General features: G+C 35.9%; 1 protein-coding gene across 1 annotated transcript; it reads left to right on the top strand.

Annotated features, from left to right (window-relative positions):
- Positions 1-2,259: 2,259 nt before the first annotated feature.
- Positions 2,260-3,768, top strand: LOC128237680 (uncharacterized). Its single transcript, XM_052953265.1, has one exon. The coding sequence runs from the start codon at positions 2,260-2,262 to the stop codon at positions 3,766-3,768; it is 1,509 nt and encodes a 502-aa protein (XP_052809225.1).
- The last annotated feature ends 10,054 nt before the right edge of the window (positions 3,769-13,822 follow it).

Genomic DNA, 13,822 nt, shown 5'->3' with positions numbered 1-13,822 from the left:
GCACTGTCCCGAGTGTCTGAAAGTATTCACCCGAGAAGATGCATTGAACGAACACTTGCACCGAGAACACGATTGGCCTAGGACTAAACATTAGATGATCAAGAGGGAGGCGGGGCAGCAAAAAGACAGAAGCTTGATGAAAATCCAGCGTCGTTTTACATCATTGAGAAAGTCGGGGAAAGAAAGCTCGAGAAATTTAGAAGTACAGCCACCTACTACAAAGTTGATATTAAAGACTTGGAGGTTGATGGGCTACCTAATATTTTGAAAACGTTAAAAACTGTGTTTCAATCTATTCTTGACACCATTTCCCAGGACATATCAGGTACAGACCTGGTGCGTGTTTCTCTTGACAATCCGGAATTAGACTTCCCGATTACCTTAGAATTCATGCCGCGTTACCAACTGACTGCAGGCAGAATTTTAGCAGAAATTGAAAGAGTGCTTCAATCGTACCAGCAATTTGTTGTGGATGAAACTTTTAACATTGACATTGTGCATGTGCAAAATCCTCACGGTAAAGGACACAGGAATAAACCGTTTGTGGATGTCACAAAGATACTTCAAACCAAAGGAAGCGTTATTCAAATTAGAAATAATGATGATCTATATTGTGCACGCGCCATCGTGACAGCCAAAGCACGGATAGAAAATCATCCCCAGTGGAACAACATTCGACAGGGGCGCTTCATACAAAGACAACTTGCCGAACAACTGCACTTAAAGGCTGGTGTACCTTTGGGCAAGTGTGGTATTGAAGAGGTGAAGAAATTTCAAGATGTACTGCCAAGCTATCAAATTCATGTGTTGTGAAAAGACCACTTCAATGGTATCATTTATGACGGAGTGGAAGGCGGTATACCTATTTATCTCTATTACCACGATGAACATTTTGACGTGATTACCAAGATGACTGGATTTTTAAATCGGAGCTACTTTTGCCAACAATGCAAGAAAGGATACAACATCAAAGAAAAGCACATTTGTAACAATCCGTATATCTACTGCCACCAACTACATGCAGATGAGGAGGAGAAATGGAGATTTTGGACAACGTGTAATAGAAGCTTCAAGAGTGATTTGTGCTACCAGATGCATTTGAAGACAGGTGATGCGGGCAAAAGTACATGTACTACATATTTCAAATGTAAAGACTGACCAAACAATTAATATGAACAGACACAAAAGGTCGCATGTCTGTCATGAACACTATTGTAAGACATGTAAAGACTTCTTCAGTGAAGATCACCATGCAGCAACCAGCAGAAGAAGATACTTCGTCGAGCAAAAGGAAGGACAATCTAACTTCATACATATTTTTCGATTTTGAGTGTACCCAGGACGAACAATTACAATGTGAGCAAGGATATACTGTTCGAAAGAATGGCAAATGTGAGAACTGTAAAAAGGCATGCTGCGGTTCATTTGAACATAGACCGAATCTTTGTGTCGCGCAAAAAGTATGTGGAAAATGTCTGCAAAACCCAGTAACACCGCAGTCAACTTGCCAGGCATGTGGTAAAAATGAACATGTATTTCAAGGAATCGAGACTACGGATAACTTTTGCAAGTGGCTGTTCTCAGAGGAAAATGCTGGTGCTACCGTCATATGTCATAACTTTAAAGGGTATGACAGTTACCCAATACTCCAGTACCTCCATGACAACGCTGTTTTGCCGAAAATGATTACAACAGGGTCCAAGTACATGTCGATCGAGGTACCTAACTGTAACATTCGGATGATAGATTCCCTGAACTTCATCCCGATGGCACTGGCAGCTATGCCGGGATCATTTGGTGAAACAGAATTGTCTAAAGGGTACTTTCCACATCTCTTTAATCGAAAAGAAAACCAAAACTTAGTACTATCCAGTCTACCGGACATCAAGCATTACACGCCGGACAGCATGAAACCAGAAGCTAGACAAGCTTTCATGAAGTGGTATGCCGACCATAAACACACTGCTTTTGACTTTCAGAAAGAAATCTTACGTTACTGCCGATCCGATGTGGACATTTTAAGGAGGTGTTGCCTGAAGTTTAGAATTTTGTTTATGGACTTAACAAAAAAAGGGGATACTAAAGGAATAGATCCTTTTGCAAAGTGTATTACGATAGCATCAATATGTAACCTTGTGTATAGGACGTTGTTCTTGGATCCAGAAAGCATTGCCATCATACCTCCTCATGAATACAGGCCAGAAGAAAACAATCTATTATGGCCTACCAATGGTAACCATACCTCTCGCACCAAAAAAAATGAACATCCAGCATGGAAGAAACTATGGGGAGAAACAGATAGGCCCATACAAGGTAGACGGCTATTACGAAGAAAATGGCGAAAATGTAGCGCTCGAGTTTCATGGATGCTTCTGGCATGGCTGTCCAAAATGTTTTTCCAAGACAACACTTAACCCAGTCAGTATCCTTAGCATGGGCGAATTGTACAGCAGAACTATGGAAAAGAGAACATTTATTGAGGAACAGGGTTTCAAATATGAATGTAAATGGGAATGTGATTTCAAGAAAGAAATGGCGACAAACGATGAAATGAAAGACTATATTCGGACTTTGGAAATAGTAAACTCTTTAGAGCTAAGAGATGCTTTCTTTGGTGGACGAACGGAAGCGTTTAAGTTATATGAAGAGGTCACCACAGATAAACAAATTAAGTACTACGATGTCACATCGCTTTACCCATGGGTTAACAAAGCAGGCAAAATACCTCTTGGGCATCCGCGTATCATTACGGAAAATTTTAGAAATATTTCCGAGTATGAGGGTTTAATCAAATGTAAGGTGTTGCCACCTAAAACTCTCCACATACTCGTGTTACCTATGAAGTGTAATGGGAAGCTGATGTTCAGTTTATGTCGCCTGTGTACTGAGACATATCATCAAGAAATATGTAAGCATACCGACAAAGAACGAGCCTTTACGGGAACGTGGGTCACCGATGAGATAAAGGAAGCCATTGCACAAGGATACTCAATACAAAATGTCTACGAAATTTGGCATTTTGACGAGGTTTCCCAGTATAATCCAGATACAAAAGACGGCGGCCTTTTCACTGAGTACGTCAATACTTTCCTCAAAATAAAACAAGAAGCTAGCGGTTGGCCAGACTGGTGTGTAGATGAAAAATCAAAGCAAGCATACATTAAACGCTATTTCGAAAAAGAAGGTATTCTTCTAGACTACGATAGGATTATGAAGAATCCAGGTTTGCGATCACTCGCCAAATTGATGCTTAATTCATTTTGGGGGAAATTTGGACAACGTACCAATCTGACGCAAACAACATACATATCTGACCCTCTTGAATTCTTCGATATGATGACCAGTGATCAACAAAAGGTTAAAAATATACTCTTTGTGAATGACGAATCTGTCAAACTAGAATGGACATACAACGATGATTTCGTAGAGCCGTCTGCAAGAACCAATGTCATCATTGCGGCCTACACCACTGCTCAAGCTCGATTAAAGCTCTACAGTTATTTGAAGCCTTTGGGCTCACGTGTGGCCTATTGTGACACCGATTCATTGGTATTTACAACGCGTCCGGGGGAATGGGATCCCCCTCTCGGTGATTATTTAGGAGACCTAACTGACGAGGTGTCCGGAAATAGTATCACAGCGTTCGTCACTGGCGGTCCCAAAAATTACGCGTATTCCCTTAAGTATCCAACAAAACACGGACACTCGTTTGTTTGTAAGGTGCGGGGCATCACATTGAATTTCAAAAATTCAATTTCCAGACGGTGAAGGACATGGTCACTGGAAAGGACAAAGACTGTGTGACAGTAGTAGATGAGAATAAAATTGTGAGAAACCCCTCCACAGGACATATCATTACCAAACGAGAAAATAAAGACTATAAGATTGTGTTCGATAAGCGTGTCATTGGGGAAATTTTTTGTACATTTCCATATGGATATTAAACTTCCGAAGAACAGTGCTGTTTATTTAGTACATTGTAATATATGTATAAAGTTTTATGTATGTTTTTGCATAAATGATAGAACACATAGTTTTCATGTTGATCTATATCCTTATGTCTATATGTAAATAAATGAACAAATATGATTCGAGTTGTTTTATAATACACTATTCTTCAAATGTTTGCATCCTGAAGCGCTAGAGCATGTTAACTTTACTTGACCTCAATACTCACAATAATAAACATACTATTAACGAGTTAGCTCTCACGTATTTACGTTCCTAAGCGATGGATTGTTCACCTGACCAAACACTAAACACAGCCCAGATTAAAAAAAACGCCTATGGAAACTTATTGTCGTCTTTTGTCCGTTGTACCTTGCTCCGGTTTTCACAGTACATGTGTGAGATGTAGCACAAGTTTTGCACGTGTACGTAGAGATGATACACGAGCGTTAGCGTTGTATTGCTATGATTTATTGATTTATTCGTATTGTTATCCTACCAAACCAGACATAGTGAATTATAAATGTTTCTATTGAATGGAATATAAAAATAAAACTGGTTTTCCAAAATCTGTAGAACTTGCCCAGACTTGCCCAAATGACTCACACGAATAGTTAACCATTATCGTCTGTTCGATAACTCAACAGTAGTATGATTATACACTACATTCAATCACGTCGTAATAAAGTAATTTCACGCCCGAGCGCGTCCAAAAAGCGACTCATTTTTTGAATCCAAGATGGCCGTGTTATATAGAATAAAGAAGGGGTCAACGAGTGCGTTGTGGTCTGGATGAGCCTCCCTGACTACTACGTGGTATACACACAATGATCTGATTGGTATTCAATGAACACGTGGTGGAATGTTTTTGTGTCACCACATTGTTTACAATAGTTAGTAAACTTTTAAAGTTCTCAGCAGTGAGCATCCTGGTTCGTTAACTTATGAACTATTGCTTTACATGTACTAAATAAGTACTATTTATACAATATGAAGATCGTAATCGTTATTACAGCTACAAATGGTTATAAGAAATTATAGTATTTGTTTCGAAAGGATAACGGGCAATAACATTATACTGTGTCGTAAATTTTATTTACTTGCCGTTGCTTAATATACTTTGTCGTAAAATATATCTACCTGCCTTGTCTTAATATCCTGTGTCGTAAAATAATTCAACTGACGTGGCTCATTATACTCAGCAATGTTCTATTGCATCTAATTTTGTTTTTATGATTAATATTTATTTGTATTAGGTAGTTCATTTTGCATTTAAGTTATAGAGGAAAACGTTCATTCGGATTTCGTTAAAAACATTCTGAAACTTTCGTAACTTTCTGGAAATATGGTAAAACGATTTAATCATCTAATCTTCTGTCCCAGTCTCTCGAAAAATCTATTATCCCCATATAACTGAATCAAGCTTAAGTTTGGTCTTGGCAAGTAAGCAAAATAATTTAACATACTTTATCTTTGTACTTATCATTGTATTATAAATGTCGGGGAATATTACCGCACTATGCAACACATTTTTCATTTTCCATTCAGTAAATTTTGCTTCAAGTAGGAATAACTGTGGACATATCTAATACTCCTCTTGTAACACATAAACAGCTACACCCAAACATGTCAAAACACACATAGAATGTCACCAATACAGACATAAAGACAATTGTTTTTCTTTCTAATCAAATAAAACTCATGTTCGGGCCGCAACACAACTATTTTTATGGTTTCGATGTCACTCTGCTAAACAGAGCGCATTGACGCACAAAATGTGTAAAAAGGATCATAATAATAAGTAGTTTTTGGAATACGCGCATGCGCAGATAATCTTAAAATGTCAACAGTTTCAAGACACTTACTACGCGACCTATTCAACTTTATAATTCTTCCAGTCAATATGAATAATTACAACTGAATAGCAGTCTCCTTTGGGCATTTGTTCTAGGATTTTTCAATTAAGATCTTTGAAATAGTTTAAGCGTAACAGTTACATTCTTTTGCTACATATTTAATTTGATTGAACTTAAGCCAAAATTAAAACTGAACAAATTTAAGATGAGGATAGCCAACAAATATTAATGTGCTGCCATTTATGACGTTTTTACAGATTTAAGATTAGTTAGGTTACGACTAAAATCCTTCATTGAAACAGCCCTGGATGAATATTTCAAGATTTAATCTAGGATTAAACGGAGATTGGTAGTAACCTCAGTTTCATTTTCGTTCATATGTGGTATTCATTTACACTACGCAATTAAGCAGCATAAAGGCAGTAGTTCCCTTTTGACATTTTTTAAACTCCCAAAGCGATGCGGTATGTGGCATTGCCCAAAATAAATATAGGTTCGTACTGACATATAATTTCACCTTAGAATTACGTTTCAATGGGGGTTCTGACGATTTGTGAGTTTTCCAGGACTATTTATTTGACAGGCAGAGACAAAGGGGAAAATATATTTCTGCTTCTGCTTTTAACTTGAAAGTCTTGATGAAAAAGAAGCTCATATCTATTAGAAAAGAATCATCTGATAGCGAAGGGAAATTCAAGAAATCCTATATAAACAATGGTGCCCTAGTTACGACCTTCACGCCTTGATCAAATATCTGATGGGTCCATCTTGAAATGCCAACCGCTAGGCTTGACGGAAAGAAATAAGGCTATCGGTGGTAAAAGGTTTTATGTCAGCATACCGGGGGCCCACTAAGAATTTTAAAGAACTAAGTGACTTCGTCCAGTGATCATCCAAGAGTACAATAAGTGTTTCCATATACCTGAGTGACAACATGCAATGAACATGCGAGTATTAACTAATAAGTGGCTACAGAGTTGCAAATCCAGAATCCAGGTGGCCAATAAGCGTTAACTTAAGGATTAAAATTGATTTCGGGAGCATGTATGCGATATATAATGCCCCGCTCAAAATGGCTAGTGCTATTTTGAGTGTGGCTTTCAAGAACGCATGAATAGCCCCGAAATTTATTTCAACTCATACATTTACAAGTTTTCTGCACACTTCTAATTCTTCAAATCCAGTTTTTTCTCGATACTATTACAAAAGCTCAAGGGGAATTACGAATCACTAATAACTATGAATGAAACAGTGAAGTACCGCCCCTTTTAACTACATCACACCATTGCTATATCCTGCAATGTTTGTATAAATAAATATTTTAACACCAATATGCAATAATTTTGAACTGTACTATTACTATACATATAGTATATACGTTCTATGTCTATGTTTGTATATATCATGAATTCATCCAGCCATGGAGGAAATAAAGATGTTAAGTTGAGTTGAGTTGAGTTGAGCCTATTTACGTTACTAACATTTTCATAATAAGAAGGCCACAGAAATTGTTATTCCGAAGACATTTATGCGAAAATGAACATGAACTCATCTGTACAAAAAGTACTAGAGAGTGTAAATATAAAGACTATGATGAAAAATAGATTGAACATCCAATTACCCACTAATATACACTGCCTGCAAAACTGAGTATCTACCTTTAGTGAACATCCGTCAATGCACTTATGGTTTTAAATAGAATTGATTGACTAGTGAACATCCGTATTCTATGATTAACTCTTTGTTATCGACCAAGCGTAATTTTGACAGATTAAATATTTTTCTATAGAACTATTCAATGCAAAGAACGATCACACCCCGCTGAATATTTCATTTTCCCGTAATAGTATCGTACCTGATAGTACAAACTACTCGAAGAATAAATATAAATGTCTATTTTGGGGAGCGGTTTCGCTCTGGGATTAATGCTTATTAGCCTGCTCGTAATAAAATTATGTATAGCGCATATTGTTCAAGAAAAGATTCTGTTAATATGTTATATATATGTTTACAAACACAATACGGAATATAGCCGACCCATTGTTTTCTAAGATTTTTTTTAAAAGGTGAAGTATATTTTACAAATTATACAAATAATAATAAAAACTGGTTTGACCATGATTGTATTGTTGCACAAAACCTGTTTTAGAATCGCTCATATAATTATAAATAAGATTCTAACAGATTGATTTTATGTGATCTAAAAACTTATTCTAAGAATTTACTAGCTAAGTTAAAGAGTTTTTGAAACATTATAAGTCTAAATCCTCTTATAACTCAAACAAACTACCACTAAATGAATTTCGTGAATATTTTAAAACCCTCAGTAATAACACTTTTGGTGGTATTAATCACCATGCAGAAGGTTTTAATAATAATAATAATAATGAGTTAAATGAACCAAATAATTATTTTCCTGGATGACCCTATAACTGGACAAGAAAATATAAATACTGTTAAGTCACTGAAACGATATAAAGCATACGGTTAAGATATGTTGAATGAATGTTATTTCGAAACTGTATTATATTCGCATTTTTTCGATCTGCTTTACAATATATTAAATTCGGGTTATTATCCCAAGCAATGGACTAAAGATATTATTACCCCTTTCATAAAAAAAGGTTCAGAATTAATTATTACAGGGGAATTACTTTAGTAAGCTGTTTATAAAAAGAAGAAACCGAAGGATAATCCTGACAATTATCGAGCAATTACCCTTTCTCCGGTTCTATTTAAGTTGTATGAACAGATACTCTTAGTGCGAAGTAAAGAGTGTATTATGGAAAACATCAATAAACAACAAGGTGGTTTTCAGGAAGGTCTTGGGTGTTCCATGACGTCATTTGTCCTTCGTGAAAGCGTACATTTCGCTCGTGAACATGGGTCTAGGGTGTACGCAGCGTTTATGGACTGTAGGAAAGCATTCGATACCGTGTGGCACACCGGAATCCTTTACAAACTATTAAAGGAGTGTAAGATGGACCCCACTTCCATATTAAGTTATGCAGCGATGTACCGAGATATGACTAGCTGTGTTCGCTACCTGGGCAATATTTCCGAGTGGTTTCCGGTCCGGCAGGGTACCAGGCAGGGGGGCAAGGCCTCGCCGTTGATCTACCTCCTATACATCAACGAACTAATTAACACTCTACAAAATAGCGGTCATGGTTTTTGTATGTTTGACATGAAACTCGGATCACCAACAGTGGCAGGTGACATGGTGCTTATCTCTTTTTCTGTCAGTGGACTTAATTCCATGTTAAACATTTGCGAGTTGTTTTCAAAACAGTGGAGATATACATATAATCCTAACAAATGTTCAATATTGGTATTTTATGAATGTAAGAACATACAGAGTAGACGAACGTTCAAACTTGGTGATAAACTTCTAAATGAAGCAAAGGACTATACTCATTTGGGAATTAAATGTGACGCGCATCTAAATACTTCGGATATTATTCGTGACGCATGTACCAAACTGAAGGGAACATTCATCAGCATTTGTAATAGTGGTTTACATCCTGAAACTCTTAACCCGCTGACGTTAAAGACAATATATACATCTATTGTCATACCGAAGACTTTATATGGGTGTGAATTATGGTCATTCATATCGCCATCGGATTTACTGAAAACTGGAACTAGAAAGAGCGCACCGATTTTGCATTAAATATATGCAATCACTCCATAAGAGCAGCAATACAGACTGGTCATTCTGTGCTTTAGCTATTCCACCCATTGAAACATATGTGGATTTGCGAAAACTTCAATTTTTCGGGCAATTATGTCGGCTCCGAAATACATATATCGCTAAACAGGTGTTCAACATACGACTGTGACATCCGTCACAATATACGTGGAAAGCAATCATTGATACTTACGTCAAAAATCCAATTCTCGTAAGTCAGTATAGAAGACTAGATCGGTCCAGTTTCAGCCCATTCGTTTGCACTGTACTAAGGGAGAAGACTGGAGCAACCTTATGGGAAGTGTCAAGAAATAGTCCTAGATTATCTCCCCTGTGTTGCACAATACTTCGCACAATGTGTCAACTCGTTTCGAACAACTTTACGAGTCGTTGCGTCAAATGTGATATGCTGACAGATAATATGGTTGTTCACAGAATTTGCTTTTGTCTCAAGTTGCAAAATTGTAGACTGAAAATGTGGGATTATTTAATGCTCAACTTTATGAACTTCAATAACTTGCGCACGATGAGCCCATTGATACAATCTGTTCATATTCTATCTCAGGCAGGAACAGTGGATAGTACAATGTCAATGAGTGATTTGTACCTTGCTAAAATCATATGTAGCTTGTGTCAATAACTTGTTGAATTAAGTTGATCCAGAATTAGGTATATTGTAAAATCACACTTTGCTTTCCTAGTTATTTCGTTTTTCGTACAAGCTTTGCATTTATGTGTGTAATTATACCTAGGAATAGAGGGCTGCTCTAAATCTAAATATTTCTTACCAATGCTTAATTTTGTTATCTTTCGAGAGTACTTGATATTTTATTCTGTTTGTCTACTTGTGTACATAATATGCATGTTTGGTTTACTCGTATTGTTTGAATATTATTGTGTTAAATGTAATTCATAATATGTGTCATTATTTGTATATATATCAATGTTTTGCTCTTCATTTCATGGAGGAATAAAAAGTATCTTTCTATCTAGCTATCTCTGATACAGACTTATTTGTTTGAAAAAACGATAATTTATCATTTATGTCGACATGACTAAATGTTTGATACTTTTTATATAAATGCATTATGGTTGAAGATGTTTTAATGTGAAAAACAGGGGAAAAACATGTATCAAATAGTTAAATCATGTGTAAAATTATTGTCATCATATTCAGATCATTTTCGTTATGTTACAAGGAGGCTTACGGCAAGGGGAAGTTATACCCCCTTTATGTTTCTCTATTCGTAGAATATATTGAGTAATATTTGCAAAGTGATATTAACTTAGGAATTCACATATATGGTATTGTTTTGATATTATAATTATTTGCTGATGACATGGCCATTATAGGTAAATCCAATGAAATTCAGACCCATTTGGAATGCTTTAACAAATTACTGCAACACTTGTGGATTAAAGTTAATAGGTTGTCCGGTAAGCGCAGTGGTTACCGCACTCGCTTCCCGGTCTGAGCACATATTACTTGTCCTCTGGGTACTACGGTTTTCCCCACAACACAAGGCCACACTCTCGCGTAACATCGGTATTTAAATATTTACATTTATTTCCATTAAATAATAGAACTGAGCTTATTAAACTAAGTCTGTTTGATTAAGATTCACTTAAATTATAAGATCCACAATAATTAACGCTAGAACTTAATATAATAATTTTGCTCATATTCTGATTTAGATGGGTTATAAAAATGATAATAGTTAATTGTTGTGGAGTATTAACTTGTTTTGTATTATATACTATAGTGTTTGTAATATAATGCAAACACGTTGACATCGATCAATATAAACATATTTGTTGATGACGATGTACACTGTGTCGAATAAAACTGCCTGTCATATATCCACTCTGCATTTCAATATAACTGAGTGACTACATTTAGTAAACATTCACAATAAGCGTAACCATAGAATTGGCTCACATACGTGACATCAATATATAGTGCAAATACTTAGCTTGTAAAATCCATTAGGGGAAAGGCCTTCGAGATTGGAAGAATGTGCACGTGTGAGCGGTTGCACGTGTGAGCGGTTGCACGTGTGAGCGGTTGCACGTGTGAGCGGTTGCATGTGTGTTTGTGGGTGTTTGTGTGTAGGCGTGCGTGTGTGTAGGCGGGATTAGGGCTAATAAATAAATATAAAAAAAGAATAGTTATTATGCTATTACTGCCTTAATGTATGTGTATTGTTTAGTACTCTATGTAAAATAATAAATGAGAAAAAAACATGTAGTGTAGCAAAATTGATTAAATGCATTAGTTCATATCGTTTATGTCTATACCTTTATCGTTTCAAGTTCTCATGTAATTTAACAATTAAGTTTAATGTCAATAACAATTTTAATTTCCGACTAGAATCCAACTTTCAACGGCTTTCATGCAGGGATATTTTAATGAATATAGTCCATGGGCGAAGAATGTTTCAAGTTTCAAGTTTTATTTATATCATGAGATGATGACATTGAAACAAGTTCGAAACGGTTAAAACAAAACAGTGAAACAAATATCAGTAACTACATTATATAAAACACAGTGAACAGAGTGTGTGCAGCATTTAAGTTGAGATGAAATTGAAAATTATATTCACAACAAAATACAATAATATCAGTATATGTGAATGTGAAAATAAGCAAAAAATGTTTTTATAATAAGACTAATAAAGTCAGCTTAAGAGTCATTATGATAATGGAGAATGAGTCAACAAAATTATTGAGATTAATGGAAGTTAGACATAACGTAGGGGGTAATGATATCTAAATCGCTATCCTACAGTCAGAAATAGACAGGAGTTAAAAATATTCGAATCGCCATGGTGTCTATTTTTAGTTGATATGCAACACTGGATTTTTGTTGAGATGTTCAAAATAAAAGCCATTTATCATTAACGAAAACAGTCACAGACTCTGAATAAAACAGTGGTACGGTTACTTTTATGCAACAAAATACTCACGAAGAGTTTGGTTATTTTGTCAGTATAAAAGCCAGGTCAGTTATGCACCAGTCAATTGTAACCACGGCCCCCAGGTCCGTGGGTATACCGGGGATAGCCGGGGAAATGGGCCGTGTTTTTACCTTTCAAGTGGCCCCGCAGTGACTGGTGAATGCGGTGGTTTTGTCTTCGCGCAAAATATAGCCAGGAATGGGCCTTACCTAGGGGGTGCGGGGGCATTTGGTGGGAATTTTACCATCAGTTCGTACCGCAGGGCAGGGATTTTACCCGGGGTTGGCTGCACCGAAAGTCAAAGTCCCCGCTATTCCCCGGACCTGGGGGCCCGTGGTTACAATTGACTGGTGCATTACAATTCATTAAGAATACATTCCCTAAATTAAATCAATCTAAGATGTCTGTTATTAAACTCTTAATAATTAAGGAAATTATATCAAAACGGTTGGAATTGAATATTCGTTTTTTCTTTATATATACATATCTTCATAGTATTGTTGAATTTTATTTGCATACTTCATGAAATATTTATATGTTTATTGACAATGTACTATGCACACGTCGTAATAAATATTTTTGTCTTTTTTTCTACAGTAAAACAATGCAAGGCGTTTGGTATTTGGTAGAGTTTTATATTTCACTCAGACTGCATAATTATCATGACCATAGAAAATAAGCCAACGTGTCAGATTGTTTACATCAGGAATTTTCTAAAATGGCAAAGTAATTAGCTCGTGACTGATTATTTCCCAGTAATGGCGTTGTTTTTCATGCTTGGTGTTTTATTAATTCCCAGTCATAAACTTTTGGTATTTGCTTTCTACAACTAGTAAATCATAGAGGCATATAGAGGCTGTAGGAGAAAATATTGAATGTCGTTTTTGTATTTATTGAGTATGTAATTTGCCGCAGAAATAAACGTCAATCCACTGACGATTCCGAACGGTGCGCACATGACTGTATCATTATTTTTTCTCCTTTGACAATTAAGTATTAATAAAACTATTTTGAAATATCTACCTAAAACATTAAATTGAATCTTCCTTGTCACAAAATATGACAAAATGAACATAAAACAACACGGACAAAATGGCATAAACCATATAATACATTCGAAATATCAAGTTTTGCTCTTCTTTGAGACGAGATACAAACGTCCTTTATGTGATTAGTTAAATTTTGACAGCAGAATCATATTCAGATATTCAAAATCGGGTTTGAACACAATTGCTGTATATCGTAACAATTCAAATTATGGTCCATAAGATTACTTTAAGGATAATTATAAATGAATACCGCACATGGACAATAATGGAAATGAGGTGTTTAACCAACCTTTACTACGTTAAATCATAATTATGATAATC

The sequence above is a fragment of the Mya arenaria genome, chromosome 6 (assembly GCF_026914265.1).
Source record: "Mya arenaria isolate MELC-2E11 chromosome 6, ASM2691426v1".
NCBI classification, from domain to species: Eukaryota; Metazoa; Mollusca; class Bivalvia; order Myida; family Myidae; genus Mya; species Mya arenaria.
This window is presented reverse-complemented; position numbering and strand designations above follow the sequence as displayed.

Coding starts and splice junctions, on each gene's coding strand:
- LOC128237680 (XM_052953265.1), top strand. CDS start 2,260: ATGAACATCCAGCATGGAAGAAACTATGGGGAGAAACAGATAGGCCCA.